The sequence below is a fragment of the Protomyctophum bolini genome, assembly GCF_963924005.1.
Source record: "Protomyctophum bolini genome assembly, chromosome: 5".
In the NCBI taxonomy this organism is placed as follows: Eukaryota; Metazoa; Chordata; class Actinopteri; order Myctophiformes; family Myctophidae; genus Protomyctophum; species Protomyctophum bolini.
In genome coordinates, this window is record NC_137866.1 from 48,399,726 (window position 1) to 48,422,227 (window position 22,502).

The 22,502-nt window shown below is 42.7% G+C and overlaps 1 protein-coding gene across 1 annotated transcript; it reads right to left on the reverse strand.

Annotated features, from left to right (window-relative positions):
* Window positions 1–4,486: 4,486 nt before the first annotated feature.
* Window positions 4,487–5,341, reverse strand: LOC308315171 (protein rapunzel-like; the record flags this gene model as incomplete). Its single annotated transcript, XM_080763011.1, has 1 exon — window positions 4,487–5,341. The coding sequence occupies one exon, from the start codon at window positions 5,339–5,341 to the stop codon at window positions 4,487–4,489; it is 855 nt and encodes a 284-aa protein (XP_080619137.1).
* Between the last annotated feature and the right edge of the window lie 17,161 nt (window positions 5,342–22,502).

Genomic DNA, 22,502 nt, shown 5'->3' on the forward strand with positions numbered 1-22,502 from the left:
ATAATATTAGGAACCGTTAAGAGGGATCCGGTACATATTTGTAAACTGTAAATGCCATTACTATATTGTACAATACACAGGTTTTTAATTTACTTATTTCACTCCTAGAATGTAGGACTATTACTTTTTTTTACACCTAAAAAAAATACCTTAAAATGATCATTTCTGATACATTTCTTTGTATTTTTAGTTTGTATTTATTTGATAGACAGACCGATCTGGGGCCTATTTCACGAAACTTGGATTAGAGATTAAGCCGGGCTTTAACACATATCCTGGCTTAATATATCCTGGATCAGTGCTTAACCGGTTTCATGAAAGCTGGTTGATCTTGCCAGATTAATTTAACCAGTTAACATGGATATGTTGAGGCTTGATTCGGTTTCATGAAAGGGATGCTACATAAGTTACCATGGGAATTTATGCCTTGGATTTAGCCTGCTCCGGACCAGGCTAACAGCCAGGATTAACCTAATCCTGATGTCTTTACTCATCATTAAGCCATGTTTTGTGAAACAGCTCTAAATCCAATGACTCCAATGTTAAACCAATGACTTTTTCCACAGTTAATTCAACACATATGTTCTTATATGGACTCATTTTGATTACACTGCATTCAAATAAAATAAAATCAATACAATAAGATATAATAAATGTAATTATATTACTGAAATAGTGTGACCATGAATCATAATTGTTTCAGAATGACTCATGTGATATGTCATTGTTACTGTTATAACACAGATTGTTAGATGTTTGATAATAGGCTATATAAATTCTTGATATTATAAAAAATGGCTGACAAGGTTGCAAGGGTGTTTTCAATTAAGTTAGCGAGGAGAGTAAAATAAAAGCCTGTGTATAGACTTGATTATTCTAGAGCTTCAGGATGGCATGTCCTTTTTTGCTGGAGGTTCAAGACGAAGAGGCGCTGATCTTACGTAGGGCACTGAGAAGGGAAAGGGTGTTTTTTGACAGGTCTGACCCCTTTGCTTTCAATGATGACAGGTTATATGAGCGATACAGATTTTCGGGGGACGGGCTACATTACATTTGTAAACTGCTCGCCCCCCGAATTTCTAACCGAACTGCAAGGAGCCAAGCCTTGACAGTACCACAGATGGTGTGTATTGCTATGAGGTTCTTTGCCAGTGGTTCGTTCCTGTACACAGTTGGTGATGCAGAAAAGCTTAGCAAAGCCACTGTGTGCAGGACAATCCGCAGAGTCTACATTGCCCTTAAGGAATTGGCAAAGTACTTCATCATCTTCCCTGGCCATAGAAACCTCAACATCATTAAGGAGGACTTCTACCAAATTGGCGGTAACATGAATTTAATTCCAGATACTCTTGTATAATGATGTGTATGTGTAACTTTCGAAATTAACTATTTATTTGATATAATTTTGCAGACTTTCCAAATGTCATCGGGGCTATAGACTGCACCCACATCAAAATAAAAAAGCCTGCAGGTGACCATGAGGGGGATTTTGTAAATCGCAAGTGGTACCACAGCATCAATGTTCAAGTAAGAATGACTCATTGTTCATGTTAAATATACATGAATTACATAGGCTATACATTCAACTAACTTAACACATCTTATTTTACCGTTTCAGATGATATGTGATGCAGACCTTATAATCAGCAATGTTGTGGCACTGTGGCCAGGGTCGGCACATGACGCCAGGATATTTAGATCCTGCACTCTGGGACAGAGACTTGAACTAGGTATATAGTATAGGCCTACCTCACACAATTAGTTTCCAACGTTTTATCCTGCTATATATGCAGTCCTAATTATTGCATTTTTGTTCTCAGGTGAATTCCCAGGCTACCTCCTAGGAGATAAGGGCTATCCGTGTGAACCCTACCTCCTGACCCCATTCCCAAATCCTCAGACCCCTACAGAACAGAAATATAATTATGCTCATGCCAAAACAAGGGCACGGATTGAGATGACCTTTGGGGTGCTGAAGGCCCGGTTTAATTGTCTCATCCACCTCAGAGTCACCCCGGACAGGGCATGTGACATAATTATGGCATGCTCTGTCCTCCACAACATTGCCAGAATCCGAAAGGAGAGGGTTCCCACAGTGGTGGAGGACAGGGACTGGGATGACATCCCACACCATTACCCTGACAACCCTGAGGGGTCAGTTGTCAGGGAACGAATTGCATGCACTTCATCATTTTCTATGATTCCCCCCCCCCCCCCCCCTCTTCATGCATGTTTTCTTTTTCCTTTTTGTTATTTTATGTATTTGAATGTCACAAACCTTTCAGTATAGGCCTATGCCCTAAAGCATACTTTATGTTATCCTTATTTGCACCAATAAATACTGAGAGAGATGACATGCATATATTTATTTTATTTTATTCAGCTGGTGTATCCTATAGGAGAGAGGAGAAAATATGATTAATACATTGTGTTACAGTCATGGTTTCAGTGTGCATTGAAATGATGACCATACTTGCTGTCTCCAGTGCCTCAATTTCGAGGTCCACCTTCCTCATCTTCTTCCTCTTGTATGCAATGGTGACCTCACCCAGCTCTATTTGGGTTCGGAGGTGTTGGGCATACAAGTTCCTCACAGTCTGTGAAGTCTGTTAAACACATATCAATTAGTACAGCATGCAGCAGGAATTGAGGTGAATGTCCTTAAGTTATATAGGCCAACTCACTGCATTGGCCCGCTGATTGTCAAAAGGAGGCAGGAATGCAGGTTCCTCCTGTTAGGAAATTATATTTTATATGACAACCACATCATTGACTTCTAAAAATATATTTATTTAATAGATGATAGACAATCTGACATGATACCTCCACCACCGACACAGTCTCCTCATCTGGGCCCCCCCCCCCCCCCCGTCCTCCTCTTCAGAAAAGCCCTCAATCTGCAGATTCAATAGAACAGTGGAATTTAGGGTATTGACAGGTGCTTGTCATTCATTTTGAATACTCACTGGGGCTCCTTCTGGAGGCTCAACAAGGTTCATGGCCCTTCCGGACACTGCAAGACAATAATGTCAGACCTTTGCATCAGCCAGTCCACATAATACCACTGAATGGTGTTGATTATGTTCTGCATGTGCAGCAGTATGGTACTGAACAAATGTATATACCAACCTCCTGCAAAAAAGGATGTACACCCCTCGGGAGGACAAATGTCAGTGGCTGACCCCCCCTGGACCCCTTCCACTAAAGGCCTGCCTTGATTCAAGGCTAGGGCCAGGTCCTCAGCGGGGGTATACTCCTGGGTGGAAGGGCCACCGCCCGTGCCACAGACGTAGTTCTTTTTCTTTATTGCTAAAAATAATAAAAGTGAGCAGCATATAAGTGAATAAGTGATTTATCCTTCAATTGTACATTTTATATTGAGACTGCAGGCACTTACCATTCTGTAAAATGTTTTTATGTTTCACCTTGCACTGCTCCCATGTTCTCCTTACACCTCTTGTGTTTGTGCTGTACATTAATAAGTTCATATGAATTAAATAGTGAATGACTTCCCAAAATGCAATCCATTACAGCCATTTCTTGCTCCTCATCCGTGAACGCCGCAGCTCTCCCTGTAGATTTCTCTCCGCTCATGATTGGTTTCGCTCAAGGAATCTATGATCGGCATCATGGCTTTTCAAGGAATGCGTGCACGCGCTTGTAAGCGAGGCTTGCTGAGCCCGGCTCGCCAAATCCGCCAATTCTGAGCCTCGCTTGGCTTTAGTGGAACGGAATAAACCAGGCTGTAAAGATCAGGATTTAAAAAGCCTCGCTTTGGCCTATATCCTGGATTAGTTAATCCAAGATTCGTGAAATAGGCCCCTGAGCAGATTGATGTGGTTTCACTACTTTATTATTGTTTGTATACATAACAATAACACAACACATGATCACATTATACACTTACACAACACATACGAGGGCAACCTGAGACTCTTCAGTTGGCCCAAGTTTCTTGTTGGTGTTAATTTTCTCATGTATCTTTTATTTGACCACTTTAGGATTCAAAACTGCAACAAACAACTGTTGATTATCAACGAATACAAAAGAACATTTCATAACTGTCTACATAATTGTCGTATCTTGTACTACTACTCAGGGTTTGTGGATTATATTACCAATTCCTTGGTTTAGCCACTTGGTTGAAATGCATGTCCATATAGATAAAACAGCTTCCATACATTCAATAGTTCCAGTTACAGCATGTTTAGGCCTCCCCCCGTCCAAGGGCACAGAGCGCCTGGTTCCCCATTTCCCTCTTCTCTCTGTCCTTCTCTAACTCCCATGCTTTATTCCACAAACATCAAACAGCCCATAGTGGGTCTAACCTAAAAACGGGGCTTACTTTTTTGATGTGTGTGTGTGTGTGTGTGTGTATGTGAACAGCTTGCATGTGAAATGACCCTCCCCTGTCCCCAGAACAAAGGTCTTCCAACATGGGTCTCTTCACCTTAAAGCAAGATGGCTGGCCCTTGGTCTTTCTCTATCAGAAGCTAAACAAAGCACTGTTCAGCTGGTCTTCATCATCTGCAATGATAGCAGCGTAGCCCATGCGGGCGACGAGGCCGATGCAGAAGAGGATTTTGAGACGGGTGCAGAGACGCTCCATGGCGTGGCGGTCGCCCCCCGAGTGCCTCAGGTACACTCCCAGGATTGGTTGGCCGAAGAGTCTATTAGGCGTGCCTACCACACCATCGTAGAGGGAGTGCAGCTTCTCGTCAGCGAGGTTATTGTTGTAGCTCTCCATGAAGACATTCTTCTTACTGTCCCGGTACTTAGGCTGTGCCTCCAGCATCTCCATGTCCTTCCGGAACTGGTTCTGCAGGTTCTGCTCCACAGAACTGCACTGGCCGTCCACAGCTTCCCTCTGGATCTGCGACAAGGCGTCGCTGCTGTTCTGCCGGGACGGCGCGTCAAGGGCACGGTTGACCGAGCCGAACTCAAGCTTCAGCCTCGTGCGGATGTCTCCATCGTCCACGTGGTTCAGCAGCACCAACCGGATAAGGGAGCCGGCCACGCCGAAAATGGGGTTCACCACCACGGCTGCTGCTTTGGAGATGGCGGCCACACAGTTCAGCGCCGCTACCAGGCCCTCCCTCAGCCTGGGGCTATCGCCGACGATGAGGTGCGCCTGGCCCGCGGGATGTCCGTCGGGAACGCCGGGGTCTCTCCGGTTCTTCTCCACGTGGAGACGACTGCACATCTCCTCCTCCAGGGCCTCCTCCTCGCATAGCTCACAGCCGGCCATGGTGAACTGGACCACGGTGAGCCTCGAGGCCACCAGCGCCGCACTGAAGTCTGAGTCGGACGCAACCGCCGTTACCAGCCCCTGCTGCAGCATGATGGAAGTCACTATGCGGTGACAGTCAATGTGGAAGTATAAGAATTCTTCTTTTGAAGACCACAAAGATGTCTTAATGATCCTTTATCTTCAGAATGAGTATAAAGGGTTTGGTCCTGGACAAGGTGATGTCTTTTCTCTCACAATCTCCCTCTCCTTCTTCCCACCAATCCCTGCTCGGAAACAAATTCAGCGACACTTTAGCCTTAATATGTCTTGACTATAATGTGTGTGAGTCCGTTGCACCACAGTTTCCAAATGACAATGATGTGAATTTGTTGCCAGATGCTCTATTAAAAGGCCGTCCTTGGCTACCTCCTGAATAACTGACCAATCAGATTGCTTGCATTTCTTTGAGCGGACAGGCCATGTATTGACATGCAGTGATGACCACTGATGACAAAGTATGTTATTCACTTACCAAGAATGACAAAATAAAACATTTACTTACCGTATATAAAACAAAATAGGAGAAAGAAATGTACTTATCAGCTTCAATTTGATAGTGTTCCAGTACCATTGTGTCCGCTCATTTCTTTGTGTCGTCACTTTCAAATTCACTTGTTTCTCCTGCAATCCTGTACGAGTTCTCTCTCCAGATTGGATCAAATCGATATCCCGACCTGAGTTGAAAATGCCTTTGCACTTTGTGTACTAAAGACCCTTTGTTACTGAACATTGAACAAACACTCTATAATTTTGCAATGATTACTGTCAGAATATAGAGCCATTTGAACCAGAAAATCACTATTACAACTTTTGAAGCTTGTTAGAAAACGGGTTAGGTGGGTTTCTGTGGGATTCACTGGTGGGTTTTGAAGGTGGGGTCCAGAGTGAGTTTCGCAGTCACGGGCGGTGACTGGAGACTGGACCTGTCCACCAGGTTGGGTGCTTGGTTCTGGGGGGGTCCTGGGGGGTCCTGGGAGGTTCTGGGAGGTTGCATTGAGCTTACACAAAAAGAAAAAAAACAATTTCACCCTCATTTATTTTTTCAATTTTTTTCTTCTTTTGTAGGCCTACTGTTTTGATTGATTGATTGAAAACTTTATTGAAAATGTATTCAAAAGGATACACAAGAAAGCCGTGGGAAAGGGGGACATGGGGAGTAACAAAACAAAACAGAAAAAAACAAAATACCATTTTGTATTTTGCCCTGACCCTGTTCCTTTTGGGGAAGGGGGGCAGTACAGGAGACAAAGTCATAACAAGAAACAAAAACACAGAAAAAGGTACAAAAAACCCAACCAAAAACCAATAAAAAATAGATTTTCTTTGTTGTTTTTTAACCTATTCTAATCTAAATGTTCAGTATGGATTTTAAAATGTAGGTCATGTTATCAGCCAACCATCCTTTTTAATTAATGTGCATTTAAATTTAATGGGATCTGACAATAAAGGATGAATGAAGAATTTAAATCTTGAATGGGGGTGCGTCATGGCACAACATATTTTCAGACGGGCGTCTGCGGACAAATACATTATAAAACATTAATTAGGGGGTCCTTGACATGAAAATGTTTGAGAACCACCACTTAAAACCCATTAAAACTGGGAAAGTCATCCGTCATTTTACATTTCTTTGGCTATTCAAAAATAGCAGATATACAAACTCGTACTTTTTTTTCTTCTTTTTTTTTTCATATCGCTTTTGCAAACATTTAATTTTATTGATGAGTATTTGCCAAATACTGTATAATGTTTGGGGTCCTTGACATACAAACATTTGAGAACCACTGATATAGACACAAGTTAGGATTTAGAGGGATTTTTTATAATCTGCCTCAGGTCCTCATGGGTTAAAGACGGCACATTATTCACTTTATCTTGACCCATTTAATTTCCTCCATGGAAGAAGTGATGTTTTCAGTCCTGCCTGTTTGTTTTACGTGCCTGTGTTTTTAACCCATTTTAGAGATTTAGAGACATACAAATAGACACTTCTATATAGTCAAAGAACAGAACAGGAATTCATCATAAAGGAGGTAAAAAGGGAAAAGAAACATATACAGTGAGGGGAAAAAGAAAGGGGGGGATTCCGATTTTACTAGGGGCAGTTTCGAATTGCAGCCGTCCGTAGGTGCCCTTTGAGAGCGGTTTTGAAGGAGTCAAAACTCGCATGTCTTTATGACTATTGGTAGGGCGTTCCACATTTTGGTGGCATAGGAGTGAAAATAATTTAGTCCCTTGTTTGTGCAGAATCTGGGTTGCACATGGTTTGTTCCACTACCTCTGGTGTTGTGGGTGTAAGCAAAGCAAATTTACCATGTTTACCCAGGGTAACTGGACTAAGCTCAAGAACTTGTTTACAGCCAGGCCCTGCTCATATAGAACATTTCATGGTAGGGGTTCAATGCCTTGCTCAAGGGCACTTTAGCGGTGGTAATTGTAACGTGCCGGTCCGGGGATACGAACTAGCGACCTTCCGATATCAAGACCACTCCGCAAACCGTTCGGCCACCGCTGCCCACGGTGTGGACTTCGTTAACATTAAAGATGAAGTGCCACCATTTTTTTCCACCCTAAAACATGATCATCAGGTATTATTACAATATAAGGGGGAAGAACTTTTTCCAAAAAGTGTACAGTATTTGTTAAAATCATGCTTTTATGTGGACACGCCCACCAGTTCATTAAGTATGCCTGGATTGCCTGGTGGGGTGGTGATGGGTGGTGATCCACCTGAACTGAAGCCGCACCCACAGCTGTAGTTGTATGATAAAGGGGGAGGGGTTAGGGGAGGGGCTGATAGTGTGGTGTCACTATATTACTGTTTACTTCATTGGCCTGTTTGACTGTCAAGGGTCCAGGAATAAACCCTAAATACAAAGTCTGCACAATTGCACATAAAAACAACTCCAGTCTGTCTAATTAAGTACTGTCACCTCAAAGACAAAAATTGTGGCACTCCATCTTTAAGGAAGTATTTAGACAGGTACATGGGTATCTTGGTGGTGTATCGAATCTTGTGGACCAGACCCATTGTAAGATGCTGTACTCTGTCGTCTACCCTAAGCCATTCCAGCCTGTCCAATGTCCAAGCTTCTGAAAGCTTATTCCTCATCCTTGAAAATGTATGATTAGTCACGAGAATCAAGATCCTAGGTGGTGTAGAACTTGAGTTATTGGGAAATAACAGAAAGTTGGCGGCCATTTTGAAATAATTCTACCATGGTCACAGGACAAATCTAAATACTACCAATGTATCCCACATCCTTGAAAATGTATGATTAGTCACCAGAATCAAGTGAATCCTAAGTAGTGTAGAACTTGAGTTATTGTAAAATAACAGCAGCTGTTATTGGTCACAGGGCAAATCTAAATAATACCACTGTATTCCTCATCCTTGAAAATGTGGGATTAGTCACCCGAATCAAGATCCTAGGTGGTCTAGAACCTAAATCAGTTCAACTTGTCAACTCCGTCAGATGTTCGTCAACACCGTTGGTCACATGATGTTTTTGTTAATTTCCAAAGAAATAGATGATTCGATGTCAAATATTTTGTGCTTATGTATTGAAACATAATATTGAAAGTATAGGTTGCAAATGAAGGATTTGAGAAATGGGATATTTCATAATAGTGTGATATTGGAACAAAACAATATTAAGTGTATTGTATTACTTAACTTGACTACTGAAAGCCATTATAAGATAACTGAGGACTTTATATTATTTTTGAAATTATCAAATTAAAATAAAAGGGATTTTAGTGTGTCTGACGGAGTTGACATGAATCAGTTAAGAAGTGCATAAATGTCCCATTTTAGAAAGAAATGTTAGGCGAAAAACCTGTTCCTTCTCAAGATTGGTAGTTGAGACCTGTGTCTACAAATACATCTATTTGAGTTTAATGTTTCTTAAAAAAAAAAAAATCTGATTTGAAAAAGGTTTTGTCTCAAGAATGAGTGAGCTATTTCTGGTTTTGGTGTGATTATTACATAATTATTACATAGACAAAGGGTTGCATGATTTATTCATAGGATTATAATTATTCCTGAAGTTGTAAACATAAACTTAGAGTCTGTGAGAAGCTTTCAAATTTCACTAAAAGTAAAAAAAAAAAATGCCGCAATTTGCTGATGTTCACCTCGTTTTTGCATAGTTTATGTTAATTCTGCTAATTAGGAAAGGTTGTATGACTCCAAGATGGTAACAGATGAATTTATGAACATCACAAACATGGACTTGGACTCTTAGATCACCTTTATAAGTTATCTAGAAGCAAAGTTATTGCCATTTCCTGTTTTTGGCAATTAATTAGCTAATTATACTAATTAAACATGCTAAACCTGACATAAAAAATTGGAGACACAGTTTTTTTTTGGCATTCTGGTAACTCCAAGAATCAAGATATACTTAGTTGTCTCCAATAATTAACATTCCAAAATCAAGGAAAGTGATATAGGCTCCCCTACTATATCTCTAATTGAGCTATAGGTCCCCCCTGGAACCCCCTCAAGTACCCCTAGGGGTCCCCGGACCCCACTTTGGGAACCCATGACTTATAGAGCAGTAGTTTTATTAGGTGACAACGTTTCGGTCTAAACGACCTTCATCAGGTATCTGGGCTATAATGTTCCACCAGAATAGAGATTGCTGGGTTCATGTGCCCCAGGTCTGATGTAGAAAAACAAACCGCAGACATCTGTGCAACATCAGTGGTTTTATTATTACAGCAATGAAAAATAGAGAATCTATCATTCTTCACAATAGATCTGTTGCACTGAAGCTAAAGGTCCACGGCTGGGAGTGTGTGTGGGATAAGTAACTATGTATATATTTACTCAAGTACTAATGTATGAGTACCTTCCCCCGATAGTTGCAGAACCTCTTGCGGCAGAGTAATGTGTTAAATATAGATGCCTTAACAGACGACGTCACGCTGATAAGCAACAGCATTGCGCGCGCATACCGGCAGCACAGGAACCCCTGCCTCTCATAAGATGCAATGGAAAAGTTCTAACTGCACTCACGTGTAAACAAATGCACCATCAAACTTGCAGATGCTGTTTTTATCCCAGTGTGGAGGAAGAATGATTAGGATTTCTATTGTGATCTCTCGCCCTTGAAATATATAATCCTTGGTTTCTGTTTGAACAATAATAGCGATTCAAATCAGTTGTCCTCAAAACCACACCTCCAGTCGCTGTCATAAGAACGGGAGGTGCGCTCAAGAAGAGCCTGTTTGTCCATGGCTGCACGCACACCTGCAACCCATCAAGTATAATTTATGCTTCGTCCCGCAATGGTGTCGCGCACGCAGACCTCTACGCTCACAACAGTCGCATCCGCGATGCGATGTGAGATTGTTTGTGCTTTGAAGTATAAAGGTCTCCTAGGGTGCATCTCACTAGCCAACACACAAGAGGATGTTGAATGAACTGAAACCAGCTCTCCCCAAAACAACAGGTTTGGAGATCTGTTAGGAATTGATTACATGAAACAGTCACCCGTGTGCTGGATGCAACAGATTGCTCTAACCTGGCTGGATGCAACAGATTGCTCTAACCTGGCTGGATGAACCAGGTTGCTCTAACCCGGCTGGATGCAACAGATTGCTCTAACCTGGCTGGATGCAACAGATTGCTCTAACCCGGCTGGATGCAACAGATTGCTCTAACCTGGCTGGATGCAACAGATTGCTCTAACCTGGCTGGATGCAACAGATTGCTCTAACCTGGCTGGATGCAACAGATTGCTCTAACCTACAAGGTTTCTACCCGACTGGACACAAAACAGCATAAAGTGTGTTGCCACGCTGCCCCCCCCCCCCCCCCCCCCCCCCCCAAAGGCAAACAGAAGTTGAATTTCAGGCAGGGCTGGGCATTACATGGTTCTTATTTGGATTATCGTGATATGAGACTAGATAATGTCTGGGATCATAACATCGAAAGTGGTGTCTTGTCCTGCTTTAATCACTATGGGTGATTAGTTCACCGAAACACTTATATTTGATCAATTATACTTTCCTTTTTTCACATTCCTATTACAGTTTTTCACAATATGTTAACACTCAAAAATCGAAAACTTGGCACAATTTGCACAACCTTCACTTCATGTACCTATAATCACTCGACACAATTTGCACTACATCACACTCCCTTGTCTGCATTAGACTCTCTGACTTTCCTTCTTTACACTCTGATGTCAATTACACTATCACCTTGTTGTCCAAACACTACACACAATGTTCAGTTGTTGCACACACTTCTCACATAAAATCTTAAAGCATCAACACACAAATATTCAAATCTCCAAACAGTCTGGTCTGGTGAGCAATTTCCTATCAGGACTACAGCATTAAGGGGGCTTGAGAGCCTCTGTTCTGTTTGGTGAACAATGGAGAACCTTGAAGAGATCGACAACCAGAGAAGGAGAGGGGTAAGAGTGAGAGGAGGAGGAGGAGGAGGTAGAGGAGTAGATGGACAGAGAGAAGGAGCAGAGGGGAGAGGAAGATAAGGAGAAGGACTAGGAGGAGGAGGACATGGTGGAGGAGGAGGACATGGTGGAAGAGGAGAACAAGGTGGAGGAGGAAGAGGGAGAGGAGAAAGAAGAAAGGAGAACGGTCATATCTAATGAGATTCGGGCAACTATACATGTGGTTGACCATGTGCTCAATCATGGTTTGACCATGAGCGAGGCTGGCCAGAGGGACCAACCCAATCTCAGCCACTACACAGTTGTGGCATCATTCGAAAATGTTTCTGTTCTTTTCCTTCCACCTTATTCTCCTTTCCTGAATCCTAGGGCTGGATTACAGTAAAAAAAAAAGAAGAAAAAAACCCAGAAACAAAGTAAATATTTCGGCTGCATATTTGTCGGCTGCTTTATGTTTTACTATGAAAAAGTAGGCCTACACGGAGTCATTTTACAAAAGGAGAAATGGCTCATTCTCCAGAGTCATTGTCTTTGTGTTTTAAATTTTCACTTGTTGTGTGTTGTGTGTAGTTGTGTGTACTCAATGAATGGTATGTGTGTGTCATTTGAAAATATGGCTGTGTGTAGGCTACCAAATGAAAACACAAGTTCCATTTTGGGAACAGAGATTTGATAGCAAAGAGTCATCATGGAAAAGGAGTTTTGTGTGTGCAGTTTTGAGAATGCCTTTAGGTTGTGAAAAATGTGTGTTAACAATCGTGAAAAACTATAAAGCCAATAATTTGATGACCGGGATATCGACCATAAAAATCTCCATGAATTCAACGCTGCATGGGGTGTGTAATTGGTAGAAAATACGTCATTCTTTGGGTGAACTATACTCCTTTTTAAGCCTTCAAAATGTTTCAAAAAATATGGTGAATATGGCCGATCTAAACAAGCTCACATTATCAACATTGAGGGATATAGTTAAAAAATATTGTGATATTATTTTCCCCCATATCACCCAACCCTAATGACAAGAGATAAACCAAGTAATTGTTGTGGTAATACTGTTGATGAGCTGTAGAGGGCAGTATACTCACAGTTACTACCTGAGCTTTCATACAACGTCCCATCAGGCACTTGTCACATTGTGGAAAGAAGGTTTCTTTTTGGTGTATACAATACAAAGACCTCAACTCAGCTAACTAGCAATGATTCATACCTTTGTAGGTGCAAGCGGTAGCCCTCGGTTCCAAAGAAAAATGCAAACATAGCTAAAATAAACAGAATTATTATATTATATATATATCATGTCCTAACTATCAATTCAGAAACCTTTCCCCCAAACTTGATTCTTAAAAGTTATCCCATAAACACACCTTTGTAATCCATTTGAGAGGCTGAGACAATCTGTTTTACTTGTGCTAAAAACCAACAGTTCAATATCATATACCTGCTACCCATTTAGACCTTGCCTTCTAAGAAATCATTTTAGATTTTAACATGACATTTCAGAGCTTAAACCTTTGGCCTTCTAATGAAAATGTGTTAGCCCTAATGTTTATTAAACTTATTTATTTTACAATATTTTTTAATTAGGGAAAATTGCAGTTGGCTAATTAACATTTCCACAATAGCCAAGGGTTAGGCTCTCAAATGATCTTTTATTTGATGTGTCTATATGTGGTATACAGAGGCTGAGAAAAAAATAGGTAGCAACCTCTATAATGACATAGTGTTCCCGACATGAAAGGTATAAACACGCATAGGTTACAACAGGTTTAAATGGGTTACCAAACAAATATCAGAAAACACAGAGCAAGGTACACATTCTGTTAATAGCTGGTTTTTGCTTCAGGTTTTTTTTTTCTGCATCTGAAACGCTTGGAACATTTCCCTGGCTATGGCAAGGGTCTTCAATGTTTTTCAAATTAAGGACCCCTTAGCCGAGAGAGAGAGAGAGAGAGAGAGAGAGAGAGAGAGAGAGAGAGAGAGAGAGAGAGAGAGAGAGAGATATGAAGCTGGGAACCCTCCCCACTACATTGTATACAGTTGTGTTGCAGATAGATTTATGGTCTTGTTTGACAGCACTGTGTAGTGTAGTGTTATGTTGGAGGGCGAGGCTTTGTGTAGATCGGCTATTTTCGGCTAATGTTCCACTCAGAATAGAGATACATGGTTAAAAAAAAAGTTCCTGGTACCACACAAAGGTTTAGCACCCCCCCTGCAGTAGCTTTGAGGACCCCCCCTAGGCCCCCCTGGACCCTCTGTTGAAGACCCCTGCGCCTAAGGTGACCCAAATATGTACTTTTACTCACTTTTTATTATAATCTGATTCTGACATTTCTGAATATCTGAATGCATGAACCGATTTTTTTCTTTGACATACCCGTAACATTGCATCGGTAAAAGCCTTGCTGGTTATTTTGTTTCATGCCAGGTTTAAAGTTGTTAAAATACTAGCTAAGTAAGTAAATATTAAAATTGTTGTTACAAGCAGGATCTACTGTGTGTAAATAAAAAAATACAAGAGTGATTATCTTTGGCTAAATATGGAGGTTTGTGTACTCTGTCACTGTGTAGCATGTGTTATTATTTATCAGGCTTCTGTTGGGTGGGTTCACACACACACACACACACACACACACACACACACACACACACACACACACACACTACTTTGCCTTTAAAATCTCTCTCTTACTTAATAACAATAATTGAATTAAAATTACTATTTATAATTATGTACATGTATGAGTCGGCCTGAACACTTCTTTTTAACCCACAATTTTGCAACCCATCTTTTCACCCTGCAGTGTCAATTATCTAATGTAATCCTGGGCGCTATACTCTCTCTCTGCCAACCCGGGGAGAGCAACGGACTGACCTCATACTTCTATGCATGGCGAGTCCACGCTGCTTCCTTTACACCTGACAGGGGGGAGTTTCCCCCGTTTGGATGTATCGCGTGGAAGGAGCACGTTATTCCAACCAGTTCCTTTCCCCTCCATCAGGCGCCCCGGCTGGCCATGGGGAGGCAGTTTAGTGACCAGGATCACTGCATGTTTTTTGTGAGGGTACCTATACCCTATAGGCCTGGGGATACAGGGAGAACATGCAAACTCCACACAGAAAAGCCCTTTTGTCAACCCCACCTATGAGCACTGATGACGTGGAGGAGAGAAGACGCCCACAGCGTCCACAGCGGGAATCGAACCCAGGACCAGGATGCAGTTGTTCTATAGCTCTGGTCCATAGCTCTAATGCGTTGCATTTAGAGCTATGTTACTCTCAACTTCCGCCACTCGCATGAATGCAGACCAGCCTCTCGTCTTTAGCGTAAATAAAAATAACGTTTTCACCAAAACAAAGGCGGGTTGTGTCATTAGAAAGCCTACTTTCCTTAGTGGACGCACTCTGAGCCCCCCCCCCTACCACACGTATAAACGGTACTTTTTGGCCAAAAGAGGATATTGTTTCCACCGGGAAAAAAAATACTTTTAGTTACTCCATTGTGCCTTCTACCGATATTGCCCAGAGAATTGCCTCATGGAGAATATTCTTTCCTCCGGTGAAAAATAATCCCTTTCTGGCCAAAAAGTACCGTTTATACGTGTGGTGGGGGGCTCAGAGTGCTTCCACTAAGGAAAGTAGGCTTTCCAATGACACAACCCGCCTTTGTTTTGGTGAGTAGCAAAAACTTTCTTTTTATTTACGCTAAAGACGAGAGGCTGGTCTGCATTCATGCGAGCGGCGGAAGTTGAGAGTAACATAGCTCTAAATGCAACGCATTAGAGCTATGGACCAGAGCTACAGTTGTTCTAACCACATTACCTGTAATCAGATTACATAATCAGTTTCTTCAAACTCATGCTAGACTATACAACTGTCTAGTCTAATTGTATCAATGCATAGATTTTTATGTCCAACGATCGGTATTGTGTATCACTGTAAATGAACAAATATCGTACAGAATATTGTCTATAATCGCTATAATTATTCTCAACAATGTACCGGGATTTGTAATGCATATATCTTATCGCTGTTATTAAGGTAATGTAACTGTAGTTACTAACAGATACCAGGGAGTAATAATAACTTGGATTTATATAGAGCCTTTCAAGAAACCCAAGGACGCACAACAGTGCTGTTGTTACAATGCTGAAAACAGACCGTTCTATATAGCTGCTTAGTGTTTACAGAATTCTAGCTTTTGATCACACTGTGACAACACATACTGTAACAGTGATATATACCGGTACCAGACAGTGGTAACAGAAATTAATCATCTCATATAATAACTAGAACTGCACTCTGTCGAGTGCCTACTTGTTGCACATGGCCTACTAGTGCGCAAGCAGAGCGCGCAAGTACTGTCGACCGCTACAAACTGTCAAATCTCAGCTTCTCTGTGAAAGAACGTTTGAAATATTGAATTATTAGGTTTAGCTATTTGCTACGTACCTAGTTTTTGGAGGTAAAAAGGTAGTATTGTGAAGTATATGTCGATCAGTGTCGGTTGGATTAAAGGAAATGCCTCTATGTATATGTATATGTAATTTGTAAGTTGATTAGTGGTACACTGTCGTTACTTTGCGCCCCTTTTGATGCGTACGTATCGTCCCAGCATAATGATGCCAGGGTATAACTGGTATAACTAGCTCTCTATGATGAGGCAATAAAGATGTGGATTAAAGGACCCAATGCCAGGGTGTAATTGGTTTTCGATGGTGACGTAATGACGATATGTTTTCTATGTATATGTAATTTGTAAGTTGATTAGCGGTATACTGTGGTTACTCTGCGCGCCGTTTGATGCGTATGTATCGTCCCAGCATAATGACGTCAGGGTATAACTGGTATAACTAGCTCTCAATGAACACATAATAAAGATGTGGATTAAAGGACCCAATGCCAGGGTGTAATTGGTTTTCGATGGTGACGTAAGGACGATATGTTTTAGTGTCGGGAGGATTAAAGGTAATGCCCCCATGTATACATACGTGTATGTAACCTGGCACCACTGCCGAATCAGGCACAAGTAGTCATTACGTCATATGCTGGGACGGCGCATACGCATCCAACATCGTCCTGGACCGAAACTAGTACTTGCGCGCTCTGCTTGCGCAAGTAATTAGGGATGGGAATCAATTCAATCGCAGAATCGATTATGAAGTTATATTGAGATATCGGATATGTTCTAGTGGTACCTGACGTGACATCATGCCATAAACCAAATCACTGGCACAAACATATATGCGTGAATTTAAAGGGGAATGAAACCTCCAGTCTAATTTTGCAGTTTGTTTTCCAGTTCAGGTTTAAGAATCACACTTGGGTGAAGTGAGAGAGCCTTATTCATTCATTTGCTCTTGTACGTCCAAGAATATGGACTTTTTAATGTTTGTTTTAAGCATGCCCACCCACCGGTTGTGTCATGACTGTGTTTGTTTCTTGTGAAGCTTTTTCCACATTGGTTACAGTTTCATTCCTTTTTCCATTCTGGCTCCTTTCTTTCTTCTATTAATTCTCCGGTGCCGTTTCAATTTACGGTTTCCTGTGCACGCTTTTTCCACATTGGTTACGTTGTACTTTCTTTTCTTGATCCATCCTGTCTTGTTTCTTGTATGAAACAAAATTTGTTGTATTTATATCGGCCACATGATAACTTACATTGTCTTTTAAAGTCTATAGACTTAATGGCAAACAATTTACGTCGTAAGTGCTCTAAACAAATATTAAATATCCCATAGACTTGGCTGCCGTATGACGTAATCTTCAAGCCAAGTATTGGAGGGGCATAGCAGTGGCACTACAGATAGAAAGCCCATTACATTTTTCCCATATATAGATTTACGAAAGATATTTATGATGTTAAGCCTGGAACCAAGCCATCCAGGCTCCTGGTGAAGCATGACTTTTGACATTTGATTGTGTCAAAAAAACCGTTTTGAAAACCACAAAAAAGGTATATTTATTAAATATAGTATATTATATAATTTAATATTAAAATATGTTTTGACACATAATCACAGTTTTTCCATCCTGAAGTGGAAAACAAACCTTGACATGCTCTACCTTTGATTGTCTGCGGAAATTGAATTAAATAAAAGCGGTACAGTGCCCCAGATGTAGCACCGACGATACCAATGGTATAGAAAAGGATCGGATCAATTAGCAGGATTTATATGGGGAATCGAAATTGATACAAAAAAAAATGTATAATGATCCCCCATTCCTAACAACAATACATAGATAATAGTGTGCTGGGTTCCTGTGGAGACAGTACTTTCTGATAATGGATATACAGAGCTGTGGATCCTAACCACACAGTAGTAGCAGATAACAAGAGTTGTGGGTCGTGATCAGACAGTAGTAGAAGATAACAGAGTTGTGGGTCGTAATCAGACAGTAGTAGAAGATAACAGAGTTGTGGGTCGTGATCAGACAGTAGTAGAAGATAACAGAGTTGTGGGTCGTGATCAGACAGTAGTAGAAGATAACAGAGTTGTGGGTCGTGATCAGACAGTATAGTAGCAGATAACAGAGGCAGTATAGAGTACGAGCTCAGACAGTAGTAACAGATAACAGAAGATTGGGACACAGGCGGCTGTCCGTCTCCACTCTCGTCCCGTGAGTCAGCAGCTCCTCCACCGTGGTCCAGTCGTCGAGCATCTTGCTGTTCCGCAGCAGGTTCTGCTTCCGGTGGCTGAGCTCCAGAACCATCTGGGACGACCCCTCGGGGCAGGCTCCGCCCCCCCCCGGAGCCGCCTGCTCCTCCCCTCCCCTCTTCTCCCGCTGCAGGCGGCTCAGCGCCACGTGGCGCCTCCTCTCCGTGCGGGTCCAGTACTTCCCCTCCCACCCCCTCGCCCCGCCGCCGCCGTCCTCCTCCCCCTCCTCCTCCCTCCCACCCAGCTCCTCCTCCCCCTCGTCCGTGGTGACCTCGCTGCGTTCCCGGGCCAGCCGCGACGCCCGCGCCCTGAGCAGCTGGTTCCGCGCCTGCAGCTTCTGGTTGTTGGACATCACCAGCTTGGAGCGGGGGGAGGTGGGCGAGCGAGGAGGGGTCACGCCGCCGCCGCCGCCACCCGTGCCGTGACACTGCAGCGTGGCGTAGAGGAGGCCGGGCGACGACACCTTAGGGTTGCCGGGTCGACTCCCCAAAGACTGGAGGTGGTGCCAGTCCAACGTGCCGCCGCCGCGGGACCCCGTGGCCGCCGGGCTCCTGTTGGAGATAGACTCGTCCTCTCCTCCTCCCGTACATTTCTCTCCCTCGTGGCGTCTGGTTCCCTGGTTGCTTTGTGGCACGTTGGGATAACCGGGACTGTTTCTCTCCATACCGGGGCGGTCTAAACTGGGGTGACTGGTTTTGGGGAGGCAGTTGCTGGGGTAACTGGACCTGGTCCTGGGTCGCATGGCGTCACCGACGGCCACGTCGTCGGCGTGACTCTGTCTCAGCTCCGTGGTGTGCGCCGGGTGACTGGCCCTGCGTCGGCGTCGGCCGTCGCTCAGGTTCGTCACGGTTTGGCTCCGCCACGGGGCCTCAAGAGCTCCGCCTCCTTGCTGCTGCTGCTGCTGCTGCTGCTGCAACCACAGTGCCCTCCGCTGGCATGGCTCGGTATGGCACCCTGCACGCACACAGATGGGAGATGTAAACGCGACAGTGAGAATAGACCAGTTATTTGTTTACACACATTGAGACTGAACCATATACACACACAGGTGCCGCTGGCTAAGCCTGTCACAATTATTACATACTTTAATAATTGATAATCGCAATTATTTTTTGCATAATCGTCAATCGTTTCCAGGCTGAGAAGTTGAGAAATCTCAACAAAACATTTTTCAAAAATAATAATACAAATTTACGAGCTTACAACAAGTCACTTTGTGACACGGTGTAAGCTTGTATAGCTTTTTTGTACATTCTTTGGAAAGAAATTACACAATTATCACAATTATTTGTGTGACAATTTTATTAATCGTCAACGTCAGTCATTTTGGCGGCACAACACCATCACGCTACAGGTACAGAGGATAAATTAGGTGTAGCCTATATCACAGCTAATCACAGGACTGGGGCGGGTTTTTGCGGACAACTGGTTTGAGAATCGCTGGTTATATGGCCTATATACACACAACAGAAGTAAAGCCTTCTTCCTCCACACTGGGGAGGAAAACTGCAGCTGAGAGACTGGGATGGGATGCATTTTTAGATGCGAGTGCCGCGACCACTTTTTCATTGCATCTCATGGGGGGGGCCCGGTTGTTTTGAAGCCAGCCTGCATACTGGTTGCTAGCAGTGTGACGTTGTCTGATAAGGAAAACAAGACTGTGACACATTATCCAGTTGAGTTGGGTAAAAAAAAACATAAATAAAAATGTTTTGTATCGTTGCTGTCGGGCGGAAACCTCTTATTTTTATTACTTTTTGTGTATGTGGTGCAACCACTTCATTAAGGAGCTTTGTGTGTCTCTGGCTGCCTGGCTGGGTCTGTCCCTGGCGGCTGGCTGTGTCCGAGCACGAAAATAGCAGTTGGTTGGTTTACAAAACCAAGTGTCACTGTTGTGCAGCCCAACACACATACATATTAACTGTATATGATGATTGATGATACAGTACAGTACAGTACAGTACAGTACAGTACAGTACAGTACAGTACAGTACAGTACAGTACAGTACAGTACAGTACTGGACCCCCTCAACTCAACTCAACTCAACTTTATTCATATAGCACATTTATCATGACCAGGTCAACCAAAGTGCTGTACAGCTTAAAGGGATCGTGACATTTAAAACACATTTTTGTAGATATTTTGTGTTTTTTGGCTTTTCTTGACATCAATTTCACCAAAAAAAAAATTTTTCAAATTTGAACATTCAGTGTATTCTCAGCTGTCTGGACTTTTGTGAATAATTATGCAAATATGACTCGTGGGTTGGACGGCGGAGGCCTACGTAATGTAACGCTAAACCTCCGCCCCCTCTCCTCTGCTCCCTGCCTAGCAATTCTACTACCCGCCCCCCTCCTCCTCATCCCCGCCCCTCTCCTCTCCTCCACCTGATGCTTTCCTCTCTTCTTCCTCATTCTGACCGCGACTTTGTTTCAGTATAATAATAATAATAATGGCTTCTAGAGAAAAAGCAATCTGCTCCGTTGTCGGCTGTGTCAATCAACACAAGTCCTTGCACTTTCCACCAACTGGCCTAGATGAAGATTCACGCTCTAGGTGGATGCATTTTATTTTTGACGGTAACGTTCCAACCAAGTTGTCAAAGAAGCGACTCTTGGTGTGCGCACATCATTTCACCCCAGAAAGTTTTTCAAATCTCGGACAAGTTCAGAGTGGATTTGCAACCAAACGTTTTATGAACCCCAGGAGCAATACCAAGCATTCGTGTCCCAATCCCAACTATAAGTATTTATACTGCAATGATTTGTGTTAAATTGTTGTGCAGTACTATTTGAGTGGACTCACAATAAAAAATCAATCGCCTGCTGCAGCACTCCGAAGTGCTTCATGGTAGCCTACTTTTAATTTATAGTCAATCACTGCCACTACCCGCATTAGCTGTGTGTTTGACTATTATTAATCTTTGATTCGTGGCGTGCACCAGCTGTTGTAGATTGCATGTGCTAATTATTGTTCTTGTAATGCGATACAGTGGAATAGCAACGCAGCCAACGCTCGTGTGATATAATCCACGTTAAAAGTATGGCGAATAATGATAGGCTATAGTCATTGAGTATGATATCGATGACATTACACAAGTTTATGTCGACGTGGTCGTGGGGTGAGATATTGCAGGAGTTTCATAGGCGCGTTCGGAAATAGCGCACTGAGCCCACTGGCACTGTGCAATGCAAAGTTGCAAACTAATAGGCGAGTGCGCTCCGGTGCGGTATTTCCGAACGTGCCTTATTTGTTTACCAACTGTTGCTCGTACGATGACGTTGAATAGAGAATACATGTTACAAAGGAGTCTACCAACGCGCCTCAAGCCTAAAACGGCTGATCCGGTGCTTCACAGGTGCAGGGACATCAAAGTTGCAAAAGGAGAGGAGACTGGAGCAACACGGACATTTAGAGCCTTTTACGTTTCGACCTTGCGGTCTTCATCAGAGTGGACTCTGATGAAGACCGCAAGGTCGAAACGTTAGTCGTTTTGTATACTCAGCACCTTAATAAAAGGCTCTAAATGTCCGTGTTGCTCCAGTCTCCTCTCCTTTTGCAGCAGAGAATACATGTTGTTGTCCATCCCCTCAGTACATACATGCAGTGATAGTCTTATTATAAATAACATTTTATATAAACTATAAACAAATAGTTATAAAAGGAGAAGAAGTTGCGTGCGTTGGCACTGGCAGCGTTGCTATGGCTGAGATGCTGTGAACTTGTAAAGGAAAAAAAAAGAACAGTCCCTTTCTCTGAGGGGGGCGGAGAGGTATGGAGGGCTTGAGGGGTGGGGGGGGCGGAGCTGGGTAGTGATTGACAGGAAAGGGGGAATTACCGACATCTACAGGCTAAAATAATGTGTTTTTCTATGCCTTCTCAGGATGCATATTACATACACACAAAAACTCCTGGCAAGAAATACTGGAGTGGAGATTTCTGTTCAAACTTTTTAGACACGTTTGAAGGACCATGGCCAAGACTTTTAATGTTGTTAAAATTATGTTAAAAATAATGTCACGATCCCTTTAAAAGAAAACAAGAGAGCAAACAGTGCAATATAAACAAACATCAAAACATTCAAACTTAAGCAGGCATTTGAGGTAGAAAAATAATCAATACGATGT